Source organism: Anser anser (assembly GCF_964211835.1).
Source record: "Anser anser genome assembly, chromosome: 6".
NCBI classification, from domain to species: domain Eukaryota; kingdom Metazoa; phylum Chordata; class Aves; order Anseriformes; family Anatidae; genus Anser; species Anser anser.
This window is the reverse complement of record NC_139726.1, coordinates 13898527-13925764: the sequence shown is the minus strand read 5'-3', so window position 1 is coordinate 13925764 and position 27238 is coordinate 13898527. Positions and strand designations below refer to the sequence as shown.

Below are 27238 nucleotides of genomic sequence, written 5' to 3'. Positions count from 1 at the left end.
GGCTCCTATAGGCTCTGCCTCACAACGCTATTGTTAAGTTGGCTTTGTAATACCAACCATGGCATTACAAGAAATATTTCCAGAACTGGTAACCATTCTTTCTGTGCACAGAAGGTAACGTTAACAGAGAAGGAATTAAACTTGACATGAATGAAGATTACAGCACCTTTTATTTAGTACATTTTCCCCAATCCAATGAGTTGCCTGACACGTTAGACTAATTATGGAAGACGATGAGTTTGTGATAAGTCCCTGTAAAACCTCAGACCAGAAGTTCTGATATCTAACATTTTTCCTCCACAGTTCAGACATTGAATGCACAAGAGCAATCTAGTACATGTTAAAAATGTTTTTCATCTTCAAATTACAATATGAAGTACAGAACAGTATTTACTACTCCTTTACCTCAAGAAAAAATTTGTTAATTTAGTGCTGCAGTGTGCTTCATTGAACAACCACATAGCATTATCCTTTCACCAAGGGTGTTTTAAGCATCTAGTTAAAAAGCAAGGTACAGTCACTACTTTTCAAGTCTGTCTACTCCTTCAAAATGGAAGATATCCATAATTCATTGAGAGACTCTACAAACAGAAGAGACAGTTACTTTCTACAACAGTGACAGAAGTATTTTTTTGGCAACTGCACTTAATTTAAACTGCATCAGAAAACACAGTTCAGTCAGCTGACACGAGGACTTGCTAAGAAATGACTTCTCTTCCATTTTTAGGCTGTATTTTGTTGACTAAAACATGACCACCATTGCATAACCGACAGCAAAACTCAACATGCATCTCCATGTGCTAGGTTGCTGTGCATCAGAAACAGTACATATAAAATTAATAGTGAGTAACAGATGTGGCAACTGCTTAACTCCATTTGCTTTCTGCGACCGTGCAAATAATCACTGAGAGGTAGCATGTATGCCTCACCTACACTAACTCATGACTGTGTTGTGACCCACCCTTACTCGAGGTCTGTTTTCAATAAGACATGGAATGGATGCAGATGTTCCCACTTTTCCAACATGATCGTGGATTTAATATAAACAAAACACATGAACATTGATTTTCACTGTTCCAGTACTAGGAAGGGGAATGATGACCAATGTAGAATGAGTGCAATCGTGTTTAGCCACAAAACATGGAAGAAACCCAGGACAACATTTCTAGGAGACTGTGACAACACTATTCCTTTTGAAGAAAGGCTTGAGTCATTTTCTCACCCCATACCACTAATTTAAGGATGAGAAGATGGACCAGCAGGGAATGCATCTGACCAGTATTTAAATATCATAGTTTTTATTACCTAAATAAGTCTGAAGTGAGTCCATAGGCTTGATTCATGAATGCTGTATTGACTAAACAGAACATGGAAGAAACTCTGAGTTGACTCAAGTGTCAGTTGCTATTTAAGTGGAGTGTAGGAAGGAAACAAGCAGATTTCAGCATAAGAAATCAGTGACCACTAACAGAAGATGGAGACTCAAACTCTTACCAGTTGTCATCTGGCTTTTCTGCCGTTTGCAACATCAGGTAGGGCAACAGTGAAAAATTGTTTGAACCTGAACAGCTGCGTTTCTTAAGGCCAGTAGAGGTTCAAGAGAAACATTCTGAGAGACATTAAAGTAAACCAGGAAGTAAATACGAAAAGAACTCTGTATAACCACACAGAATGATTGTAGTTCTGAAATTCAGCATGTTTCTAGTTCTGAAAGACACTAGGAAGACAGAGCCCATTTCAGTCTACATAGGCATAGGTTTTGTCGGATACCAGAAATGGTTTCAAAGTTCTGTTTTCACATTTTGAAGGTATGATATGCAAAGCAAGAGATAAGGGAGTCAATACAGACTTCCTTTCATGAATCCAGCCCTATATCCTTAGTGGTATCTTATCCATGCCACCTGTAGATAGATATTTACAGTTCCCAAGCATCACAGTAAGCAGCATCTTTCTTTAAAGCTTTTCTTGTTCTTGCCACTTTTCTTGCCATTCTTGTCTTTGTTTTCAGACATTTTCTTTGCTCTGATTTCTCGCATTAAATCAAAGAATACCTAAGGGGGGAAAATAAAGAAAGATTAATCAAGTTCTGCCACCTGAAGGCAGATAGTTGCTGCCCAATACAGTAGCCCATAAAAGATGTAGCACAACACAGTATCTAACAGCAGAATTGAATCTAGACATATATCCCTGTGACAGACTCAACAGCAAAATTATAGTATCTGAAGCAGCAGCAAAGCAGCAAGACAGTTCTATAATTCCATTCTATCTTAACTGGCTCCCAAATCATTCAGCAGCCCTGTTTTAAGAGCTTTTTACTGAATGTTGTTCTTGCACAAAAGTAGCATTTAGAGCTCATGATAATATTTGTCTGTGCCCTAAACATTTCCAGACAAATCACTCGCATTAGCCAAAGTATTTAGTTCAGTTCTTTCCATGTAGTTATACAAGCACACACACCACTGCATAATATTCTGCCTGTTTTATAATTTAAAAGAGCTACAGTGTTCAAGTGACAGTATCAGGTATAGAAAATTCTCAGACTTTGCTATATGAAAGATGCAGAGATTTTTACCAAGAGTTCTAGATGACTTTACGCCTGCAAGTCTCCTGTATAAGTACATACCATGTAAGATGTAATAGCTGTTTCACAGTAGAGAAATACTAGAGAAAAATTTACAATTATAGGACAGGAACTGTGTTCTTTCACAGAGTTATTCTTTTTAAGGGGACCTATACAGGTCTTTTACACTTGGAAACGAGACCATGTTATGATCAGAAATAGAATAGCTTAACATTCATAACCCTCTTATAGGAAAGTTTTATTCTGCTACAGTGTCAATGCAAAACCATCACAATGGCTGGTAACTTATCTTAACAGATGAGTGTTTATACAGAGGATAACCTGTATGGCACATAAGCTACCCAGAGAAGACCTAGGAGAGGTCTGTAACACCACGCTAGTGTAATCTAGACATACAACTATATTTCTGTTAATATCCAGTGGTCTGACTTTCTAGTAACAGCACATGTTAGAGAATGTTTTTTGATCAAGTTTAAGTTATGTTATGTTCTTTATAGGGAAGACATCTGAAGAGTTTTCTATACACCGTTTTAATAAACAATGAGATAATAGAAGCTTTATTTATGTAAGTTGTGGACCGACAACATTTCTATTAGCAAGCTAACAAACGGTCTACAACACCTTCACCCTTAGAGTTCAGCTAGCTGCCAACATCCTTTGGCCAAGCAGAAAGCTGCTTACAATTTGTAATCTTGAAACAAACGCAGAATACCAAACTATCTTCTGAGTCCTTAGGGGCCCAACAGTAAGTTTCCAGTTATCTTCTGTAGACTAGTGAAGTCCACAGTGAAGAAAAAGGGCACCGTCTTCAAGAACCCCCTTAACAACATACATCATGAAGAGATTTGAAACTATCTATTTTTCCTACTGGGTGAACACTCGATAGTCTTAACTCATCTCTCATCCAGAATACCCCAACAATGTTTAATCAAGAAACAAGCTGCAGAAACATGTCATGATTATCCTAGACCAGGGTGTACAAGTCAAAAAAGGTCAGGGACGCTGCAGAAAGACTTCCTGTCAATTCAGAGCAGTCTTGGCAAAACACAAGAATCAAGCCTTTAACATTAGCCACACCACACAGCTTTGGGGGGGGGGGGGGGGGGGGGGGGGGAAGAGTTTATAAGCACCTATAGCTAATAGACCTGCTTGGAAAGCTGGTTCAGGTACCAACACCTAAAACAAGGCAGTAGTACTACCTTGTACTGGCCTCTAGTTCCTCTGAGCTATGTATTTGTTTCCATGTACACATTCTAGTAAATTAGTTCATTTTCAATAACCTATGCTTTCAGAGATTCAATTGTGGATTTGCTTTTCTTCCAGCCAGAGTTAAGAATTCATCACTCAGCTATTAAACAACCCATATCAATGTAACTGTAGCAGAAGCAAGTCATTTGTCTTACCTTATCTACATTTGCTCTAGTTTTGGCAGAGGTCTCTACGTACTGCACACCCCACTCCTCTGCCTTACTTCTAGCCTCTTCTACAGGCACTTGTCTGCGCTCTTCCAAGTCAGATTTGTTTCCTACTACCAGTAAAGGGATTTTATCCTCTTCGGCCTTCACACGCAGGATCTGTTCCCTAATGCATCAGGTATTCAAAAATAAAAACGTGTTAGTGGTAGCAACAAAAACGCCTACCCTTTACACAGTGGATCATGTGGCCTGCACATTATTTGGTGTTTACAACAGCACTTAAGTCATTCCCAACAGTTGAACATGCACTTTAAATGATTCCAAGTTTAATATACCAATGCCACAGGCTTTATACTAAGCAAATCCTCACACTTTCAGGAAGGCTGTTATTCCTTTTTGCCGTAAATTTTGCTACCCAGGGTCTAAAAGAAAAGTTGTGTGGTAGAAAACAACTCACAACAGGAGTTCACATCTGAATGAGGAAAAAAGTGCAAGTGCCAAATTTCAGCCAGCATTCAGCCACTACCCTCAGGTTCCAGTCTGCATCCCACCTCAATACAGGTCCAGGTAACACCAAGGCTTCGCCAAAGCCGTAGGTTGAGAACATCATGAGTAGCTGGCAAGGATGTTATTCTTAATGGCTACTTAAGCCTTGCACAAAGGAGAAAATTGATTAATAATACTGAACTAAAGAGCTAACAGATCTTTCAAACAGAGCCTTCTAGAAAAAGAAGTGAACCATCAGAATTAACCTTGCTATCCTGTTTCATCCAACAAGGATCTATCAGCATCTGGGAAAGGAGACAGAGCAATGCTGCATGTCAGTCTCAAAGCCTGGGCTATTACTGGAGTAAAACACATTGAGACCAGACTGACATGTGTTGCTGTCCATCTAGGATTCTGGAAGAACTGTACCAGTGTGCAGTTATTTTTAGACTATTTTTATTTTATTTTCAGTTATTTTCTTCCCGAAGAAGGGTTTTTCAAGCAGCCAATTCTTACATATCAGCTTAATAAATAATAAAATTAGTTAAATGGAGTATTTAGTTTTCTTCTAAACCACTGAAAGAGGATTCTCCAGCTCAGAACTTCCAGGCCCTTGTTGTTCACCTTGAGGGCCAGCATTGCTTTTTCATTGTTTTGACATTCTGGAATCTTGTACCAACACATGGTTAACCTAGTTACAGAAGTCTAACAAAAAACAGAGACTGCCAAGATAAGCACTCCTTCTCATCCAAAGCCTTAAGCCTTGGGTTTACCCTTACGTTTCAGATAAGCACACAAGCCAAGAGGCAGGCTAGGTACTTCCAGGAAATTTCTAATTTTCTACCTGTTTTTGAATGGTATCTGACTTTTTCTCCATCTTTCACTAGGACAAGTCTAGCCTGAACACTCAGTTTCAAGTCCTACAACACTTCAACTGTTTTGCTCCTTTAAATAATTCAAACAGAGCATATCAAGCAGAACAGCTCTAGCGTGTACCCTGTGACCATCACCCTTTTAAAGTCTAGCAAAAGTCAAAGTATGTGACATTTGAAGAACATTTTTTACCTTTTAGATCATGCAGTCCACCATTACTGTTGGAACTGTATAATACATTAAGAACCTGGACTAAAAGTCCTAGAGTGCAAGGAGAATTTGCTATAGCTTTTAAAAAAATAGAAATAATGTCTACCTTGCTTAGCACCAGCACTTACACTTCCAATTATCTGTTAATCTTGTACCACTAAAACAAAATGAACGTAAGCCAGACTGATGAAGAGCTTTTCATCTGGCAAAGAATTCCAAACATGTTCCCTGTGTTGTGGCAAGTTTTACTTCAAGTTGCACAGATGTCTTCGGGAATCTCTGGATTATCTTTTGCTAATAGCTGTTGCCTCAGTGTAGAAGAGCCAGAACACTTGCCCTGAAAAACCTGGATACATGAGTTCTGAGACCAGAACACTGGATTAAAACCCCTGTTTTTCTTTTACATTACACAAGTAGTTTCTGTGCTCAGTCTGGTGCTGATTTTTGCATTAGAAGTATTAATCCTGAGAACAAAAATGGAAGCATTTACTACCACTGTGCGTCTTTCTAGGAAAACGTCTGCCTACAATAGTGCTGCTTGGCTGCCAACCCTTGTTTGGCATCAATCCACACCTGAGAGTGGAGGCTAATCCTTCCTTTCCTTAGAGCACCTGCTTCTAGCAGTAAGCAACAGTGTCTGAAACCTGGCCAAAAGGCAGACTTAATTCCAGAAGTACTGCTCTAAGATAATTAAACTCCACATCCACAAAGACTGAAAATTGGCTTGAATACATAGGTTTTAGGAGTCCAAGAATCTGTTATTTGTCTGAAGTTGCTGCTGGCATAATGTACTCACAAGTTGAAGGCATGAAGACAACTTTAGCCAGAGGCTAGGTACAGTGGTTTTAGTTACCAGTTACTGAGAGCAAAATGGTTGTATTGCCACTTTTATTGACCAAATGATAAAGGGTAAAGGACAAAGGGCTGTAGCTTTTAAAAGCAGTTGTCAGAGGAGTATCCCCCCCCTGCCTGGGAGAGGAACTACTTACCGAAACTCTGCTGTTGCTGTAAAGGATTCATGTTCTGTTATGGAGAAGACAAGAAGAAACCCTTCCCCACTGCGAAAATAGTTGTCTCTGATGGCTGCATAATCCTCCTGTCCTGCTGTATCCAGAATGTCTATCTGAACTTCTTCACCATCCAGAACTACTTTCTTTCTGTAGCTGTCAGCCTTGGTAGGTTCATAGTCTTCTACAAACTGAAGGAGATGAGAGGGATTAGTATTTAGAATTACTGTCACATGGTCTCAATATTTGCTCATGTCTACTCTCTCATTTCGGTGACACTTGAAGTCCTGAAAGCCTTTTCATAATTCAGTCAGATACAAAGTTCCACTGTCATTTTTTTTTAGCTTTACTATAAAAAGGAATTGATTTAAGTACTTAATACATCAAAGAGCCAGCCCACCTAGTCAAGCGAAATGGTCTTGACAAATAAAATTATTGAATTTCAGCACAATTTAAGGGTCAACGATGCAGAATAAGCTATCAGCTTATAAACTGGTTGCATTATCTAAATCTCCTTCTTCAAGAATAAAGTATTTCTGAGTGTACTTCACTTGACTGTATAGCTAACCAAAGCTTCAGTAGGTGTAGATGACAGCATTCAACTGTTGAACGTGGAAAGCTGCTCTATAATTATACAGTCATGTAGTTTAGTATATTCAATACTGATTGGACCCACAAAGCCACTGACAGTTAAATTTGTGGTTCTGTGCTAACAGCACAGGTCCACCATAGGCTCCTTACATTTCCAATTCCTTTTTCCTCAGCCTTGAAGCACAACAAAAGGCTGCGCCATGACCCTGAGATCAGGCTGACTGGGTTTCTCTAATGACCATGCCAGAAGAAGTACAGCAGGAAGTTCACAGCCTCAAGCTGGCATTGCCACAGATTTCTTTATGCCAAACTCAAGCCAGAGGCCAGTCTCCAGCAAGCCAGCTGATGCCCTGGGTTATCTCAGCGTAGGTACCACAACAGTACCTATACCATCTCTCCCCATAGGTTAAGCCTGTTCAGATACTCACACTGCTACAGTATGATTGGACAGCCTGCAAATAAATGCTAACTCCTGAAGTACAGGGTCAGGCACTCATTCACATACGTATCTGGACTGTCTGATCTAGCTTCCTGTATATCACTATTGAAGAAGTCATTCTCTAAGCACGTTTACTTCTCCATCTGGCTCAGAGTAAGCCAGAATGCTTATTTCTGACTTCAACCTTAACTGGCCTAAAAGAAACAGCAACAAAACTAGTTTCAAATGCAATTGCTAGCTACCTCTGCACACACTCAGACAAGCCAGTTCACATTCTGCGTGTCTTTTGAAGACTTTTTTCCATTGAAAAGCATCGATTTTGTCACCCTTGGTCCTCAGAGGTTATCCTTTGCTTATTTCTATATTCTTCTTTGGCCACTCAAGTCACTAGGCCTTTTGCTACTTACGTTTAGTCCCCCTGACCCACTACAAAAGTTTAGTGAGATGTATTCATTTGTGCTTTAAAGAAGCTGAACTAAAACTACTTACCTCATCATACATGAACTGGAGAGTGAGTGCAGATTTGCCCACACCTCCACTGCCGACCATAATCACTTTATGGAGTGCCAAGGAACTCTGGTTCTTGCTCTTGCTGGCAGCCATTGTCTTGTTTGCCACAGAAGTGCCAGGCAACTAATTAGATCTGTTGACAGAAAAAGAACAGTCACCATCCATGACATCAATGGCATCACAGCAGCACACAGGGTAGGCATCGCGTTACTGTGGAAAGACCAGATTAAAACCCTGCTCATCAAGCCTGAAGAATAGGCTATCAATGCTCTGGGAAGCAAGTCAAGTCACTGGTATCTAAAAGACAAGTAGAATCCAGGTACCAGAACAATGTCTTCTCTGCAACAAGAACACCATTAATAGAAGTGCCAAAGGTTTCTCACAGCAGCTACTAGCTGAACAAGCTGCTCTCATTTGTAAACCCATCCTATGCAATTGCCACCTACAGATGTTTCCAAAGAAGGAGACCACGCTTCCACTGACAGGAAATTAAATGTTTCTGTAGTTCTTGTTACAAGGCTTTACGCCTTTCTAAAGTATTTCTTTAATGTTGATGCAGCTTAGTTTCAGCCTACTAACAGAGCTATACCTTAGATCTGCTTATAAGAAGAAATAACTTTTGATCTCTTCTCTACGTAGGCTAATAAAAAAAGCAGAGATTCACAGTAAGTTCTGGCAGGAACAAATTGCAAGAGCTTCCAACAGAAAGTCTTATGATATGGCATTAGCATTTATTTTATGCAATTCCTACCTTTTGATGCTGCTGTTTGCTTTTGAAAAGATTCTGCTTTACTGCAAGAAATTCTTCTGTACCTATTCTTCTCATGATGTTGCAAAACCATAAAGAGTAAGCTTCAACAAATAAGTACTTGTTAAAAAGCCTTTGTTTGTTATGTGCCATGCAAACTAAGCACTTAGGTGCGGTAGTATTTTTTAAGAGGTCTCCAGCACTTAAGAGTAGCTGGACACAACAGTTGGGATGGAGAAACACAAGCATCAGCTGCCACACTGATTAGCACTGGCCAGCAGCTCTGTAAGAACAGCCCACTGGGAACAAAAGCAGAAGTAATTGATATTAAAAAATGATGTGTCACCAGTCACGATTCCCACACTGAGGGGAAAAAAGGGATGTGTACTTCAGACACATGACTGCTATAATGGAAGTGCAAGGATGGCAACACTCATGTCTTCACAGCAGGACAGCTCAGGGCCCCAAATATTCACGTACTGGCTGAGTGGTGTAGAAAGAACAGACCATTCAGGGAACATTACTATGGAAAGTGACTATACCAGCAGTGATTGATAAGTGTCCATTATTCCAGGAACACAAGGCATACCTATGAACAGGCCTACCAGGGGTCTCAAGTTAGCCCAGACTAATCAGTCTAGAAGACACTGCAACCGCCATGCCATGCCATCAAGTTCTACCAGAGGGAAACACGAGGCCTGCAGTAGAAGTCACATGAAGCACTATATTGGAAAAGCCTTCAGGATAACTAGCTGTCCTAAACAAAACCAACTAGGGACTGAGGAGTTGTTAACCTACAAATACTGTAGGATTGCAGAGGCTGGGAAGGACCTCTGGGCATTGCCTAGTTCCAGAAGAGTTCCCTCAGAACAGCCGGCTCCGTTCACACACACTGCGTTTGGGGACTGGCAATTCTATCACCCACCTGGCAACCCATCCTGGTATACACCGATTGTGAAGGCTTCCCCTACCTTGTCATGACTTTGTTCTGAAAAGCAACACCTCAAGCCAAGTTTTCATTGTCTAGTGCAGGCCATACCAGAACAAATATGCCAACAACGGAGAGGCACCCTCGGGACAGTGTTTTCAAGCATTCGAGTTCCTGCATTTCTCCATGTAGAGTATTTTACTCCACCTGTTTACTACACACATTTGTTACAGATGACTAACTTGCAGTACAATAAGCGTTCATTCCAGGGTGAACACCAGTAAGTGAAAGCATGCATTTTCCTGTGGTAAACTTTTGTTATATAGCAGCTCCCTCATCCAGGAGGCTCCTTAATACACAAGTGAAGGGTATAGAAACGGGATCTGTTGACTCTTCACAGATTCTTCTTGTTCAGCACACACACTTCTGCGTTTGGGACAGCAAATTCAGACATCATCCCAGAGGTTCCAAGCCAGGAGTGGACTGCACGTGTGATTTTAGCTCTGACACCAGAGAGAAAGCGGACGAGGATACAGCTCTCTGGCAGGCAAGCATGGAAAACCCTGAGAAAGCACAACATACAGCATCTGACCTCCAGAAGTTAGAGCTGTACAGCTTTCTTCACTTATAGCCCACTTACACTCTACAGACAATAAAGTAGGATTCAGCTTGCCTCAACATAGACACCCAAGGCATAAAAGCTACAGACTGATCACACACTGAGATTGTTTGGGGTAATAGCACAGCGTGCTCTTAGAGGAATTCATTTTGTCCCAGTTCAAGTGTAGTCTGGCTTTGACAATGGTAGACAAGCTGCTTTCTGGAAAAGCCAAAAGATCCCCAGCAACTTATCAGTGCAATTGTGACTTTTTAAACCTTTGAGAAGCATGCTAAAGTTGCTGCATTATCTAATGATGTTTTCAAATTAACATTTTTTCTGGTGACACAAACTTAGTGCTGCTGTATATGAAGTTGCCACACCAAGCAGTAGAAAGCCACAAGACAAAGGGATTCCTGATCTTGCACTGTGCTACGCAACTATAATAGAAAGATTTACTAACAGCCCAAAAAGAAGATAGCAAGTTTCTATCTCCTGTCAGTGAAGATACATCTTTACCTGGTCACATTAAAGGAACAGCTGCCTTCCACCATCCAGTTTAGCTCTCTGCCCAGTTTGTATTTCACACATTCAGAGACTCACTGGTAAGAACATTTCAGATTCTTCCTTGCCCATTCCAACTCAATGGACATTGGAGAATGCAGGGTCAGCCTTCATATACAGCATTACCCAACTGGTAAGCAAAGTATAATAAACAAAAGCCAAACAACAGCATACAATTTGAGTTTTTAGATCTAGCCCATCTCTTGGCAGCCAAGGTATTTAACCCTCCCTGCAGAGCTACTACAAGTGCCACTTGAAACTCTCTGAGTGTCCATACTACACGAACCCTCTGACACAGGGTTCGTGGAACATGGGAGTCTACTCAGGACTCTATCCCTATCGCATCACCTCAGTGAAGTCCCTGAAAGCGCTGGGCAAGCAGCCTGGACCCAGCTGGGGAGGGGAAGCAGAACCACAGAATAGCCAGGCAGTACCGAGCAAAGCGAGGCTGACACAGAGCAGCACAGCACTGACACGGCCAGCGCAGAAGCGCTAGTGTTTGCAGCAGGATAGGCTAGGAGCACATCACTCTTTCACAGAAGAAACAGCAACATCTAGAGGCATTTATGATGAATGTAGTTGCCAATAAAACACTACTTGATTCCCTTCGACTTAAGACCGATCATCTTAATATAGCTAATGAAAAACCTGCTTTGAGCAAGTATCCAGACAAGTGATTCTGTGACAATTCCTTCCCCTCCAATATCGCTGTTTGCTGGGAAGTAAACTGTACCCAAACAGATCTACCTTCTCTGACAGAAAGGGAAGCGATCCAGTCAATGGCTAGCCCTTCACTCCAGTCTGCCATTCCACCCCCAGGTGGAACACCATGCTCAACTTGGTGTGGTAAACATCACGAGTTGTAAAAATAAAACCTTTTGGAAGACTTTGGGTTTCTTCAGGATACCATTCATCCTGCTTTGAAATAAAGTTCTAGAGTCTAGGCCAGAGCAGGAGCTTTTCAGGAAGCCTTTCATCTTTAAGAAACTAGAAGCAATTACCTGATTGATTTGCTTTAAAAGAAAAGGACTAAGACAAGGACTTGATAACTGGACTTTGTGACAGTAGTTTACACAAAGCCATATACACAGTAGAAGCTTTGTGGTGTTACTGAAAGATGCTCTGTAGACCAAAAAAAAACAAAGGCTTTATCAGACAGACTGGCCACATGAAACAAGAGCTACAAGTCAAGCCACAGTAGTTCCTGAAAGATTTTATTTAGGCTTCTGACGATACTACTGCCAGAATTAGGCCTCTGGCCCAGTACATTTTTGCAATCAAACCGTGCCACCCTCAAAATCTAGCCTCAAGCTCACCAACCATTTCAGCCCTCCCTCATCTTACCCATCGATTGTGACTTCTCCGGGTTAACTAAGGCCTCCTACCACTGAGTAACCTGCACAATGTTGTATCTTTCCTGGCCAGCCCCTGGGAACTGAGTACTTCAAGGCATTTGTGTACAAACAGCTTCATAAAGTCCAAGTTTACGCATAAATTTGCTAATTTCTCTGCCCTCTCCTCAGCCTAAACTGTTAAGCTCTTCCAAAACACTGCCAACACACAGGATTGGTTTACCTCATGCCAAGATTCAGAGATGACTCCTGAATAACCACCTACATTTTGAATCAGATGACACTTTTACATCCCTTATTTCATCTGCATTAAGACTCCACGGTTTTACAGTCACTTAAAGAAAGGATACAGCACTTGTTGCTTCACAAGGAAGGAAGCAGTTTTGCTAGTGCCCACCCAAACATGGAAGAAAAAACGTGAGAAACTTGCAAGTCTACTTGCTTTCCAGCAGACACTCTGCTACGACAGTAAAAAAAATTCTAGACACCTCCAAAGGCTTTAATTGGAATCGCTTCTAGTTTTTCCAATTCAGTTTGAGATATAAAAACTGAAATAGAGCTCTAAGCTCAAAATTGCTGAGATCAGCCCTTGTTCTCTTGCTGTGCAGCTGATATTCTTGGACATTTCTTTTCATCACTACCCCGCCACTGAAAGCGGCCATTCTTTGGATTTCAAAGTGGGATTCTAGAAACCCTTAGCCCAATAGCTTTGACAGAGCAGCTTTGTTAAACCTTTCAGATACCTACTTTTATAGGAAAATCTGGGTATTCAACCTATTAAAGACTTAAATATGATGTCATCAAAAGCAAGCACAGAAAGGACAAAGTTTTGCAACACTATTTTAGTGATCCTCATTTATCAGAACATGAATTAGGGGCTTTGGGGTGTTTGGTTCTGTGATACGCCTGCAAGAATGCAGTCACAGAAATTCCCTGGATCACAAAACTAATTAGCAATCTCACTGAGCTATGAACTGTAAGAGCTCCTCAGCTGTTCTGAGGCTATCCAGAAAATATTTAAGCACTGAAATTCTATTAGCTTTCAATGGACTGTAAACGCTCCAACTGGTAGTTCAACTATAAAAACAAGTTCGCTGGAGATTAACTGGCATATTTAATGCTACTAAGAATTTTGGGATATGCATGCTAAAAATAAAAAATGCTACTCTAGTTTTTTTCACTGTGCTAATATCTTCTCTTGGCATGTCTCCAGTTATTGGTTTTCATGCTACCTATTATGAAGTGCTCAACACAAATTCCTTCTTTTAGGATATCCCTGTATCCTTCCCCCTTTACTGCTGGGCGTTTCTACCTTCTTGGTCATGGCTACAGATTTTCCTGGGCCACGCTTAACCAGATCAAGGACCTCATTTGGCTTGAGATGTCTTCCAGAGCAGGTGGAGGCAGCAGTTTCACCTGCTGCAGAAAGGGGGAAGTTCCTGCCCCCGTTCAGAGTGCGCTCCTTCACGGTGTGCTGGTACAGCCAGCACCCTGCTGCAGTGCATGCGCTGAGAGCAAAACCCAAGCCTGAGATTTGCTTCTGGTAATTAGACTTTTTTTTTTAATCTGTGCAAAATCTATTAACAGTCTTGAAGTTGCACAAGTAATGATACCAGACAGGAAACTAGCAATGGATTTGGGAAACTTAATACTTTATAACCAAAGGGAAAATAAGAGTTTCTAGGGCACAGAACTATCTCCATAAACATGAGGAGTATACTCTATGTAGACTGGATCCTTGGTGGAAAGGGTGGGAACTACACCTAAATGTTAAAGAAAAACTACAGAATGAATACATTTACTTGGTGCACTGAAACCTACAGTTTCACTCAAAATTAGTTACTAGTTCCACCCAATAGACAGAATTTATACACACATTTAAAGACATTTGTAATCACAGCACCCATCACCTTACATGACTCCACACATTTGCATGCAGGAAGAATGAACTTGCTATACAGAGACTTCCAGTATTTTTCTGAAATATGCACACCTAAAGTTATGTAGAATAAGAACTTGAAGAATAACGACACCCAGCTACATTGCTGCTTTAATTAATCATGACATTAGCAACCTATGCAGCCTAACTCCCTATTCTTTGCAAGAAGTTATAGCTAGACTGAGGCAACCCCACCTTCTAAGGCTGTCCTCAGATCTGGGTGACCAGGTATTCTGTAAAGAGATCACTTCTTTGTGTACACAAAAAAGTGTGGTTTTGTGTATACTCTGCACATTGACCCTACCACCCTTGTCAAGCCCAGCCCAGCATTGACTGAGTTTTCTGAAAAAAACATCACTACAGCTTCAACAGCAAGTCTGACAGCAGCATTTACTTGCTGATGAAATGATTGAATATGCCCTCTCATATCATTCAGTAGATGACAATTCTAGACCATTCATTAAGAAGAAATAGTGTCTTGTATGCCAGCAGTAATTTCAAGATAACCTTGCTTAGAACAGTCCTGATGTCCAAGGAAAACTGGAATTAGATAATCCAAACCCTAGCCATCGTCTGCAGCAATGCTGTGTGTCGGAACAGCCCAGGCAGTCTGCTTGTCAAAGGGGCAGCTGTTTAAAATAACCCTTAAAGTCAGATCTATGCTGAACCAGAACACAAACACATACATACTCCTATATTTAAGGTAATTCAGTGTCACCTTTTTAGAATTCCCCTCGAGTGGAAGTAAAATAGCAACGGACTAGAAACAAGTTGTTCAGCTAGCTGAAGAAGAGGAAGGACTGACCTTAGATAGCACTTTTAAGGTGCTACACACCCCAAAACTGCTTATATCTGTATTTGACTAAGGGTTGCAGAGGTCAAAGTCAACGCTCTCAACAGGCTGATAACAACAGATCAGGAGACCATCAATGCACGCAGTCATCTCAGCAGGACCGTTTTCAATACTGCGGTCACATGCTCATGGAGCACTGCAAGTCATTTTATTTGGAGCTTGAATACAGACACTAGAATGCAAGCCTTATTTCTGCTGCTTCATTTTGGTCTTGGATCTCTTTATACAGATCTGTATAAAATCTATTACAATTATTCTATTTTTGTCTCAGACTGTTTAGGTAGGCATCTCCATTTCCCAGCTTCATAAAGCAGTGCCTGTCTTGCCCTTAGTCTTTATAAATACAAAGAGCATTCAGCCAACAAAGGGAGGAATCACAGAAGGCAGCATTAAAAGACACTACTAGAATAAGAGGACAGTTATACAGAGCCTTTCCAATTTGCTGCCAAGCTTGGACTATGCAATGATACCAAGTTCATTCCTGCTCGAACAAAACATACAGCTCATCTCAAAATCAAGCTCATTAAGCAGAATTACAGCTACTTAGTTGTGCAGCTATGTGCCTGTCTGCATAGAACCGCCTAGGTGACCAGCAACTCGCAGTTGAACAAATGCCACTAAACCAAACGTGTTTTTGCTATTCAGTTCTTGCATACTGAACGCACACCAAGCAGTGGAAGTATCTGCAGGAACAGAAGCTAACAGCTGTCTCCACTGCTGTTCCACTTCATCTACCGAACCGTACTATCTGAAGGTGAACCCTTCTGGGACATGATACATGAAAACAGTCTGAGAACACTGCGGCCCTACAGTCATTACGTGAGTCATCTCCATCCAGACTTCCTCAGAGGAAGGAGATGAACTGACAGCTTCCCCTACAGGCTTCCCTATAGATCCTGATGGAGGCCAGAAAACAGAGACAATGTAAGGGAGGGAAGACTGCCAGAACTCCAGCATGCACCAACTTCCCAGGGAGAGCACTACAAAAATCTGTTAACGAGTCAACTGTAACCGCTCAGTTCCTGTTCAGGCTGCTGCAGAGTCACAAAGGGCAACTCATCACTCTGCCAAGGCACAGAGAGACCCAGCATGGCCCTGTGCCTTCAGGAGATCACCGCTATTTGGAAGCTTGAATTTCTGTCCTGGCTGCAGCATGAGTTGTAGTTGTAGTGGCACAAACACAGGAGGAGGAAACAGCAGCAGCGAGGCAGGAAGACCCAGAGTCACCCCTCCTGACTGGCACGCGAACTGGTCCCCACGACACTGCCAGTTAAGATCAGTCACTGTTTTGGAGTAGAAAGGTAAGGAACTTACAGGACAGCCATCTTTGAGGAACGGAGTGCTACCGCGTTTGAGAATTTACATCACACTAAGCACTGCTTACAGAACACTGCCTTTCACAGAAAGGTTTTCCCCCGTGAAAAGCTGGGAATACAACAGTGAGGGGAATGGGTCCCCTTCACAGCAACTGGAGCCAGATTTGGAAAGTTTCTTATATGTTCTGGTCTTTAAAGGCTTTTGGCATCATTTTCTACAGTTGGTGTGCACCTTTGATTTTAACCAGATGGCAGAATTGCAGTTTGAGTGTCATACCTGTCCTTTTAGGTTCTAGTAGCAGCCGTGTATCCTTCCTGCTTCACGTGGTGCAGCCTACCAGCTCTGCCACGTTACTGCACCACCCTGTCACACGGGTATGGGCCCAGATCAACGATGAAGTAGACAAGCACAAAACACACCACCTCCCTTCCCTAACTAGTAGGGTTACTTCTTTCCCAGAAGAGACAGAGGGCGCATCAGGCCCACAGGCGTTACATCCCACAGCAGGGCACGCAGCACCACCCTGCAGCAGGGCTCCAGGGGAAGGGTCCCTCTCCATCACAATCCCCCCAGCCTCTCACAAACGCTCACTATTTAGATAGCTACAGTCAGTTACTAACACTTTGACTGCCTCACTGTTTCACAGATGGCACCACAGAAGCAGAGTTAGTTTTTTTTTCCAGAAAGCTTTAAGACCAGCATCCCATTTCTATGTTACTGTGCTAAGTAACCAGCAGATTGTATGTGACACCAAGTAAAGTACACTTCGTTCCAAAGAGACAAAGCATTACCTGAAATGGAAATCTTAAGACACCGACACCATTACAGCTAAAAAGCAGTTGTAGGGATGTACCTGGCCAGACCACTCCTGGTACTTGCAGGAAGCTGGCAGGTCTGGTATTAATGCCTGGAAGACGTTTCGGACATACTACCGACAAGACTGACCTACCCCACTGCTCTTAGCCTAGCAAGAATTTGCTAGGAAACCTGGTTAGTCTTCTGCAAGCATAAGGACTGAGTTAATAACATTAATTGGTGTTGCTGTGGTAGGTTTGTCACTGTGATGGTAACTGCCTAGTGGCCTAACTACTTGCAGTGAGTTAAGGACAGCATTTCTCACCTTAGTCAATGAGCCTCATTCATACCAGATAAGTGACACTACAAGAGAGTTGTACAACAGCCTCAACTCCTGTAATTGCTTTGCAAAACTTATTCCGACCTTGCTTCCTTTGAAAGCTCCTCTGTGCAGGAGCATGCTCTTCTTCAATACACAGCACACACCAGGTCTGCCAAAGCACTGCTGAGAGATAATGACATGTTTCAGATGTTAATCTAATACTGATTTTTAATCAGACCTCTAGGAATGTAACAGATGCCTCAGACAAGTCAAATTCCCAGCTTATGCAATGCCTTAAGTAGGTTCACTTTGAATTCCAGTGTGCTAACTTCAAATGCTCTATCAGTATGAGGTTACAAAATGGTTTCAGTCGTTACTTCAGCGGATTACCTGCAGCTGTGCAATCCACAAGGAAATTGCCACTACCATTGATCCAGTAAACTCCTGCCAACACCAATTCAGTCGTGAGCTTGCACAGAGTTGCAGGGTTTAATTCTTCTGCTCTCGGGCAGCATTACCAAGCCAGGTTTCCTTCCCTACCCCGATCCTTAGCTGTCGGAGCTAGCCCACTGTTCTTGCAAACGCAGCAGGCAGGGAGCTGCTACCACCTCTCATTCAGAGGATGGATCTGGGCAGAGCCTGCCAACTGTCTTCACATTCCCCAGTGAAAAGGGCACCCAGGATAAACCAGAAGCCCAAACACCACTTAGCTTGCCTCAGGTACTATCAGCAATAGTGACTGTTCCTACCCATGCAATTGCCTGTCAAACATTCCTTGCTCCTAAGCCGGGACTGGAGTCCCGTGCTCACAACTCTGTGCTGCCCTGAGCCACTCAAATACCTGCTCACATTTGATGGAGGTAGTGAACAATAAACCCGTAGTCCCCAAGTTTACTATTAACCATGGAGGCACACCTCCCCTAGAGGGCTGGAGAATCATCTCCCTGTAGCCTCTGAAAGTACTTACACTATTTTAAGCACCAAACTGAAGGGCTCACAGACGCAGACTGTGAGTCATTAAGCTCCCTCAATCAGGCACACTGCACTGGAGTGCCAAGCACTGAACCTTTTCCCCATCCTTCAATCAATACACTTGCTCCACACAAAGCCACAATAGTGACATTTAGTATTTCAGATGATCAGGAATTCTCTCATTCAGCTGTGTTAAGCCTCCTTTAAACAGAATTCTTCACTCAAGTTGCCCCAGTCAGAACAGTGAATGCCTCACCCAGATTTTACCTTTCTACTGGGAAAAAAAAAAAAGACATTTTAAATAAAAAGGCAGGTAGTTTTCCAGTCTTTTCACATGCTTTGCCTCGAAGTCACAAGCAGTATTTCTATCTTTAAATGTAGTGCTCTGACAGCCCACTTTCCAAGGGCCACATGCAGTCTCAGTATCCCTAAGTTAACCTAGAAGCAGCTGACTTCAACACAGAACTCGGCATACACTTAGCCCAGGACATTTCCCTGTGCATGACCTAGCAAGAGACAGGCCACATGGAAAACAGAACCAGCGCAGGATACGCCATACATTTATCCCTGCCTGCTCTGACACATTTCTTCTCCTCTGAGCTCGTTACCAGAACAGAAAACTGTTATCCTGATGCAAAGCCAGCCCATCTCCTAGCTCTCGTGCCTTTCCAGGGGAATCGGTACAGCTGGGTGCTCTGCACACTGCTGCATGCAGGACAGGGAGCGAACAGGAGATGCTGGGGGTCTGTGTGCAGTTGCAGGGACTGTAATGTCATTAGGGTCACAGAGATGAGCTGGGATCACTGGAGTGATGAGCCAGGAGAGAGCTTTAGGGCCAGGGTTAGTGTTCCAGTCTGGTCTTGCTGCTGACTACATCTCCAGAAGCATCTTCCAGCCTCAACAACTACGAGGCAAGCCTGTGTCCCAGCAATACAGCTCGTACACACCTTGTTTCTGGGGAGCCTTTGGGATAGGAACACCTACTTGGAAGCTAGAGCAAGTACAGCAAACCTAAAAACTTACAGCAAGTCCTCCATGACTAACACTTATGTAGGAACTTTGATTTTTATTTACGGGAGTAACTATCTGGGCAAGTACACCTGCTGTTATACCATTAGAAGACAGTTGTGAATGCTTACGGAAAGCAGTTGAACAAAATTACTACTTGATCCCTGTTTTACAAACTAAACAAGTGTACTGTACAATAACATTTTGAATTAAGTGTCTCTTTCCTTGACAGCTTCAGAAAAAGATTCAGCCCATAAAGCTGAGTCTGATTTTAGTTTGTCTTAACAAGGACAACCTTAAGCAAATTCTCACTGAGCATACAGAATTATTTAAAAAATTAAATTGCTTCTTAAGTTGTATTTTGAGAATAGAAACAGAAAGAGAAGTGGCACCAATGCCAAGCACACATTCCATTTTTTTTTGAAAGACCATTTCTTTAAATTGCTTTTCTAGTCTGTTTTATTACATGGTAGATAAAAGCGGAATGCTGCCATAAAAGTCACTCAGTGAGACTGTGTGGTGACTACACTGATGAGAATTCCTTACCTACCCAAAATGGGATCTCAGTAAGCCAAAAAAATAAATAGCAGAGGATTACCATCATGGGGAAGCGTTTCTTATAGCAGCAGCAGTTTAGTGGAAAGGCTGCATCAGAGGTCACAACATACTCTAGAATTAGTTTTTTCTAAGCAGGGAGTGGCTTCCTCAGTTACCAAAACCACCTCTTCTCTGGACAGCTGAGGAAACCAGCATGCAACCTGATCTATAAAAACGCTCCACTTGTTAAGCTTCTGCTCAGGATAGTGCCCTCCTGGGTAGCATAGCGCTAACCTTAAAAAAAAACACTATATTTAGCTAATGCTCTGCAACATGGAGTCCGGAGCTCAGGTAACTCCTACAGTTAAGCTTTTTAAAGTGCTCTGACATGTTCTGAATGTCATCCCGTAATGACACTACAATAATCTCATCAAGGTGTTTTTTTCCCCCCCTCTTAATCTAACATAAACCACTACCTTGCAAAAACCTTTGTCATCAATTAGGCAAACTTACCATTCTTTAACTTGGCCATCTAAATTAACAGAACTTTGCCTTGTGTTAGGGCTAAGTCTGGGTCTCCAGTGCTCCCCTGAAAGATGTCCTTTTAGTTCAGGTGAAGACATGCACAGAAAGAGCTAGAAACCTAAGGAGCCACAGCACCTACATAACTGCATGTTTTCAGCTTTTCAACCCTCTGCTTTGACTTCAGATTAGTTCTGCCACATTCCAAATTCAAGAATATTAAAAACTCCAGCTTCAATACACTTAGTTGCCTGAAATATTTCTTTTTAATCACATCAACTGACAGCACCACTAATTCATTAAATAACAGCTGACAGGCTTTTTAAGACTTATAATCCCAGAACTGATTTTTTTTTTTAAGTCTTTGACACATGATCCTGCAAAGCTTTCTAGTAAAGTCTGTTTCCATTAAGTCTCATATTCCCGTAATCAACTGTTATTTGCACCTTTCTGAACCATGTCTGCAGCCCTTAGACAGGCTACGGGCTCGAGGTCCATATAAACCAGTTGTAAGTGACTGCTCTAAGTGAGCACCCTGCCACCCTAAAGAGATTCAAGTATCTACTTGCACAGCAACCTCAGTAACATTCCCGCATGACTTCATGGCTTTCATTTTGACAGGTCTTAAAAATACATTTGCACATCTCAAGCGCAAGAGACAAAACAGATCCTCTAATATCACTATTAAAGCAGCATTCAGAAGAACATGAAGAAACAAAGCACGAGTTAACTTGCTTAACTGACAAGACAACTTGATATTTCTGGGGCAGGCATTGATGAAATTCGCTTAGTCCTGTTTAATGGGCTAAAAGGAGCTGCTCACAAAGCAATCACACCCTGGCAACTATTAACAAGTACTTTTTAACCATCCACTCCACAGCCTCTTGTGAAGAGCCACAATTATGTCACAGAACAAAAGCCACTGTTTTATTATTACCATTAGGAACAGCCAAGATTGTTTGCTGACATTCCTGCTCCATACAACCGCAGATAACAAGCACTGGAACCTTATCACCACCGCTTGGTGGTGGTGCAGAAGTTTCCAAAGACAGGGCAGGGGGAGGGAAGGGATATAAAAGAAAGCCTAAAGAACAAGGCTTTTATCAGCAGGACAGTATTTTCAAGTCGAGATAGAGTTTGAGAACGCAACTGCCACCTAACCTGGCTGACAACTGGGATCAGCACCTTTCATAAGTCAGGCACGCAAGAGCTACTGGAAGTCATGCACACAGGGTGTGGGAGGCAGCGAACGCCAGACCTGTGTTCACCACTTCTGTGGCACCCCCACAGCCACCAGATTTCACTCCAACTCCCAAAAATCACTGCTTCCATCCTCACTTGTTTGCTTCAGGCACAAGACATCTGCTGGCCTTGGGTGCTGCTTCTGTCTTGATACCACCATGCGCTTCCATTGCCTGAACACTTGCTGCCTGCACAGCTGACATGAGAAACTGGCTCCTTTAGTACATCTACTGTGAGAGGCCATTAATTAAGATGAATTCATGGTGTAATAGAAAGCAATTCACTTAATCAGTAGTCAGTCACATGGAGTTTGAATCTAGTTACTCTAGTTAATAAGAAGTTATCAATTCAAAGTACAAGTATCCACTGCATGGAAAGGGAACAGAACTTACAGAGCAAGAGGCCAAGATCAAACTACAAACCAGACTCCTGAAACACGATGTTAGGGCTTGTTCTACTACACTGCCTGGCCACTTCTGCTCTGTTCACGGGACAGAGCTGCTGCCCGTGAAGCCTGGACCCCAACGCTTCCCAGAGAAGTAAGCCACTTCTCACAGCATTCAGTCAAATCACAGTCGGTGTTAAATCAGTAGAGTTGCAGCTGAAGAAAACTTAAAACCTCAACGGGGCATCAGACTGCAGAATCTATCATCCAGGATTTCAGCATACATCGAGTTGTCTAGGCAGCATCTCAAAATGCCTTAACTGCTCTTCCGTCCAGGTACCCAGCACCAGTGCACTGACAACCAGGGACAAGTTTGAGAGTTTTAAAGGCTGTCTGAGAAAGGGCATTGTCTGGTCAAATTAAGCTTTCAGCTAACAGTTTTTGAAAAGCATTCCAACTACGCCTTCGAACTAGGCATTTCTCCGCAGCATATACATAACGCCAGCGAAAGCAGGTCAGCTTCACTCTTCTCCAAGCACGCCAAGCAGAGTCAAGCCGGCCCCCTCCAAGAGGGGCATACAATCTAACACAGGGAACTTATTCAAAGAACAGAAAAGTCTGCAGACCATTCCCATAAATAAAAGCTATTTCATCCAGGAAGTAAATGCAAAAAACCTTTGCTGCGGTAAGTCGGTATCATCTGATCACAAGCAAAAAAATAAACCTAAGTTCAGCGTGCGGAGGCCAGAAGCGCGATGAACGCAGTAGATAAAGCTATTTTAACAAGCCTGCTGTAAGCAAACAGGCTATAAAGATGCTACTGCCAAGTGAAATCGAGCTGTTGCTATTCATTTTTGTACCGTAGCTATTTTTGGCCATCAAGCAAGAATTGCTGCACGCCCGGCCCCCAGCCGCTAGCCCCTTCTGCCGGCTTTGCTAGCTGCTGGACAGGGCAACAAAAAGTTTCTCCGCGAAGCGCCAGCTCCCCGAGGAGCCGCACCTCCGAGGATGCTCCCGGGCAGGCGGGCACTCCACAAAAGGCAGGGGAGCCTCGGAGCTGGGTGAGGCAGCGCGGGGGACGCCACCGGGGCTGCAGAGCCCAGCCGCGGCGAGCCGAGGCCGCCCCGGTGAGGCGCAGGGACCCCGCTCCCTCTCCCCCAGCGCTGACCGGGCCCCAGGCCCCGCTGGAGGGCCCGCGGGAGCAGCCGTGCCCCGGTGCGGCCGCCTCCTTCCCTCCCCCGTCCCCGGGGGAAGCCGGAGACCCCCGGTGCCCCCCGCCCGGGCCCGGGCCCCGCCGCCTCACCTGGGGGCCCGCTCCCGGCCCGGCCGCCGCGCCGCCCCCCGCCGCGCTCTCATGGGGGCGCCTCCGCCCGCGCGCCCCCGCCGCGCACTTCCGCCCTCGTCGCCGGGGCCGCCCGGCCGCGGGAGCGCGCCCGCCCCGGAGTCACGTGGGGCGCGCGGGCCAATGGGCGGGGAGAGGCCGTCGGGGGCGGCCGTTGGGGGAGGCCGTTGGCGCTGAGGAGGCGGTTGAGGGGGTGGGGGCGGTGGCTGAGGGGGCCGCGCCGCTTCTCTTTGCTCTGAGGGAAAGGGGCTGCAGGGAGGTGCTGTAATGGCGGGGACCACGAGCACTGCCCCTCGGTCCTGCAGCCTGGGCTGTGACCGCAAAAAGGCCGGGATCTGCGTTAAGTGCACCGCCTGGGTTTTGGTGCGAGCTCAGCTGACAGCTGGTGCCTGAGAGCGAATGGAAGCTTCCCCATTTCTCCTCGTAAATGTTGAGGATGCTGAGCTTTCTATCGCATTAGATGGTCGTCCTGCAACACTGCCGTGTATGTGTGAGGACAGAGCACCGAACTCCTCAGGAAAAAAATAAAAAAATAGCTACTGCTATATTTACTGCAACTCTGCCTTCAGATGTGTATCAGTCCACAAATCCAAGTTCTGTCCGTCCAGTTGTAATGTTACCAACCCGTCACACAACCAGAATAGCAGTCTTGCCACTCACAAAGAAATGGATACATTTTCTCTCTGCTTTTCTGTCTTTAATTAGGTTAATTTTTCTAGATTTAAAAGGTAGGAGAATTTGACCTATTCCACACACTGAAGTTAGAATGAATATCTCGGGTGAAGTTTCTCCTTCTCATAAAACAGCAGTTTGCATGATAAGGCCCCTTTTGGAAATGATAAAAGTCATTATTTTCACTAATCTCGTTGGTTTGAGATCCTCTGGGTCAAATGCGGAAGAACAGAAGTGACAGTTTGAGCAGTCAGCTCCTGCTCTCACATAGGGCTTCCATGGAGCCTCCCATGGAAGGGAAGGAATTGCCTTCCACCTCTGTCTATTTTCACCTCTGTGAGTGAAATTGTATTTTGAGATTGGAGAGAATAAAAAAGGACTCTCACTTACGGCAAAAGCAAATGAAAAAAAAAAAAAGCAATAGCAATGCAGCTTTATAAAAGTGATAGGTGAAACAATGGCCTGTTTCCAAAACAAAGTAAAATGAAGGAGGAGGAACTGACAAGAGATTTACTATAATCTGTAATTTCACGGTTGGCAAAAAAATACCAGAAACTGGGAAAAAAGATTTACAGAGGCAGAAAAAAAAAAAGTAGGTGTGTGGCTCTGAGAATCAGCTGAGTATTTCAGCACTGCATAAAAAAGTTTTCGACATCACTCATAAATAAACAGGATTGACATCATCTTTACCTCATCACTAGCTTCTCCTCTTGACTTAAACAACTGAACAAAGCACCAGGTTTTAGTTAATCCCTTAGATGGAAATGCGACTTTTCTCCTTTCAGGTTTGTGCATTGGGAAAGGTCCCAATTCCAGCATTCTTTTAACCTCTGCATTATAGGATGTATTAAATTAAGAACCGCGTCAATATTCTTCCTGCATGGAAGCTGGCAGACTAAGAGCCATTTACTGTTTGATGCCGTCCATGCAGGGAAAGAATAAACAAAGAAAAAGATATTGCAGAATGTGAAAAAATGCTGGTTTATAGATACTACTTAAATTACCCAAATCTTGATATTTCTAGGATTATGCATTGCTTTTTGTTACATTTTGTGCATACATTTTGTATGGAGCCCTAAAAATATCCAAGTCTCCATGGCCATCTTTCATGTCATGCTGGCGGTAACGGTGGGACCAGTCACTCTGATGTGACTATACAAAAGAGAGAAATATTTTTGGCAAATCTTATCTTTGAGTTGGAACTACCAAGAACCTAAGAAGCTGGATCTTTCCAGGCAGACCACAGTATTAGTCTGCTGCCCATACCACAGAGCTGACACTTCCCCTTACCCTGTTGCAAAAAACAGGGTTGAGAAATAAACCACCTCTATCCTGCTTCTGCAAATTGTTTAGGGGAAATCTACTTCTTTATAGTAAGCGAGTCATGACAAAGAACGTTTGTCTGAGGCCACATTTTAAATCATTATGCATGTTGCCTGGTATAATCTCCATGGTTACCATAGGTGTTACAGATATATTTTTACTTCAGTACTTTAAGAAATTTTCCATAGAACAATTTAGGGGAGAAAATTCCTTTTATCATTTATATTGCATTTATTTTATTCTAAGTGCTTTACAGACAATAAATGTTCACTTTCTAAACAAGTAAGATTTCACTAGAGACAGAAAAAATTATCTCCAGCTGTCACTTCATCATGCCATAATATGCTTCAGACTGCAAACTCTTTGAGATAGGCACAGTATTTTTGATGCACGTATTTAGTTTCCAGCCCACTAAGGATGTAAGAGGGCAGTCTGTGCCACTGCTAGGGCCATTGTGAACAACGTGAAGTGGGGTGGGATAACTGAGCAGCAAATATTTTTTTTTTCTTTGCAAAGATTAAGACTCATACTTCCTTTCTGGGCAATTCTATTTTGTAAGTAGAAATGTATTTTAGAAAGACGGCTATCTGAAGCAAGAATTAGCTGAAATTAGCTCTAGAAACTAGTCAAAAGAAAGATATAAAACCCAGGTAGATAGCTCAATTTTATTTATTTATTTATTGTGGAAATAATTGGCAAACAAAATCAAGGAGAAGTAAAGAAAAAATTAAATGGAAAGGACAGAGAGTAGACCCTAAACCTACTCTGTGTGAGGCAGGGATGAGTAGATCTGTTTGATTATGGGATCTAGGGTGAATTACCATAGCCACCACTAATGAGGGAGAGAAGCTAAATGGATAAATTCATGCTGGATGAGGCTGGCAGTTGTATCGTCTTGGTCCCCATGTTTGTCATTTACACCTGTACAGAGTATGTGCAAAACCACCATTGCATTCCCAGCTCTCCTTTGGCAGTGTTTTATAGAATCTCTGCCCTATTGGTTTTTTTTTTTGTTTGTTTTTTCACAAGTGACTGTGGGAGGAACACAGTATGGAATCCAGTTCAGGAAAAAAATGTATTTGAGGAACTAAAAAACCTAACAGGTTGCAAATGATGGACAGAAGGAGTTCCCTGTTTCTGCTGGGAGCTTGTAGGAAAGGTGTTTAAACTGATCTTAAAAGACTTTAAAGGTTGAAGAACTTGAGGAGGATCTTGGAACTGCAAGGGAATCAGTGCTGCACAGAAAGGCAGTCTTGCAGAATTACTTGCAGTAAGTGATTTGCAGTCCCTGGCAAAAACAGAAGAGGCAGCTTTTCTTCTCTGGTTATATCTGAATGCTGGAGAGGGACAGCTGCAGGACAAGTACCTGATTCACAACTTTTGCCACAGCATCAGAAAAGGGACTGAGAAGGACTTGTTGTTTAACTCTACTGCCAGCAATGACCACAAAGTCAGGAATCAGTGGAGAAAGAAGTGGTCCTGCCGTGACTCCAGAACAGAGGCTGAGCCAGTAACATAAGAACAGGATAAAGTAGCGGGGGCTGTTCCCTCTCTGGTGGAATTCTTCGTTATACATGGCCAGTGCCCTGTAGCACCTGTGCAACATGAAACAAAGGCTCACTGAGGGTAACCAGACCTGTAAGGCTTTATTAATTTGTTCAATCCAAAGCCACTGTATTATTTTTATCCTGCTTACTGAACCATTCT

General features: G+C 43.0%; 1 protein-coding gene across 2 annotated transcripts in view; it reads right to left on the bottom strand.

Moving 5' to 3' along the window:
• Positions 1-151: 151 nt before the first annotated feature.
• The window catches only part of RALB (RAS like proto-oncogene B), a 45561-nt gene continuing 18474 nt past the window's right edge, over positions 152-27238 (bottom strand). The window contains exons 1-5 of one of the 2 annotated variants that reach the window (XM_083842009.1): positions 23498-23653; positions 8092-8245; positions 6555-6763; positions 3985-4162; positions 152-2051 (exon numbers count right to left, since the gene is read on the bottom strand). In XM_083842009.1, coding sequence (XP_083698135.1) covers positions 1932-2051; positions 3985-4162; positions 6555-6763; positions 8092-8205 — 621 coding nt within the window. In that variant the 5' untranslated portion in view covers positions 8206-8245; positions 23498-23653 and the 3' untranslated portion in view covers positions 152-1931. Of the gene's footprint in view, positions 2052-3984; positions 4163-6554; positions 6764-8091; positions 8246-23497; positions 23654-27238 lie in introns of those variants that run through there. The other variant, XM_083842010.1, reaches the window with a different exon arrangement.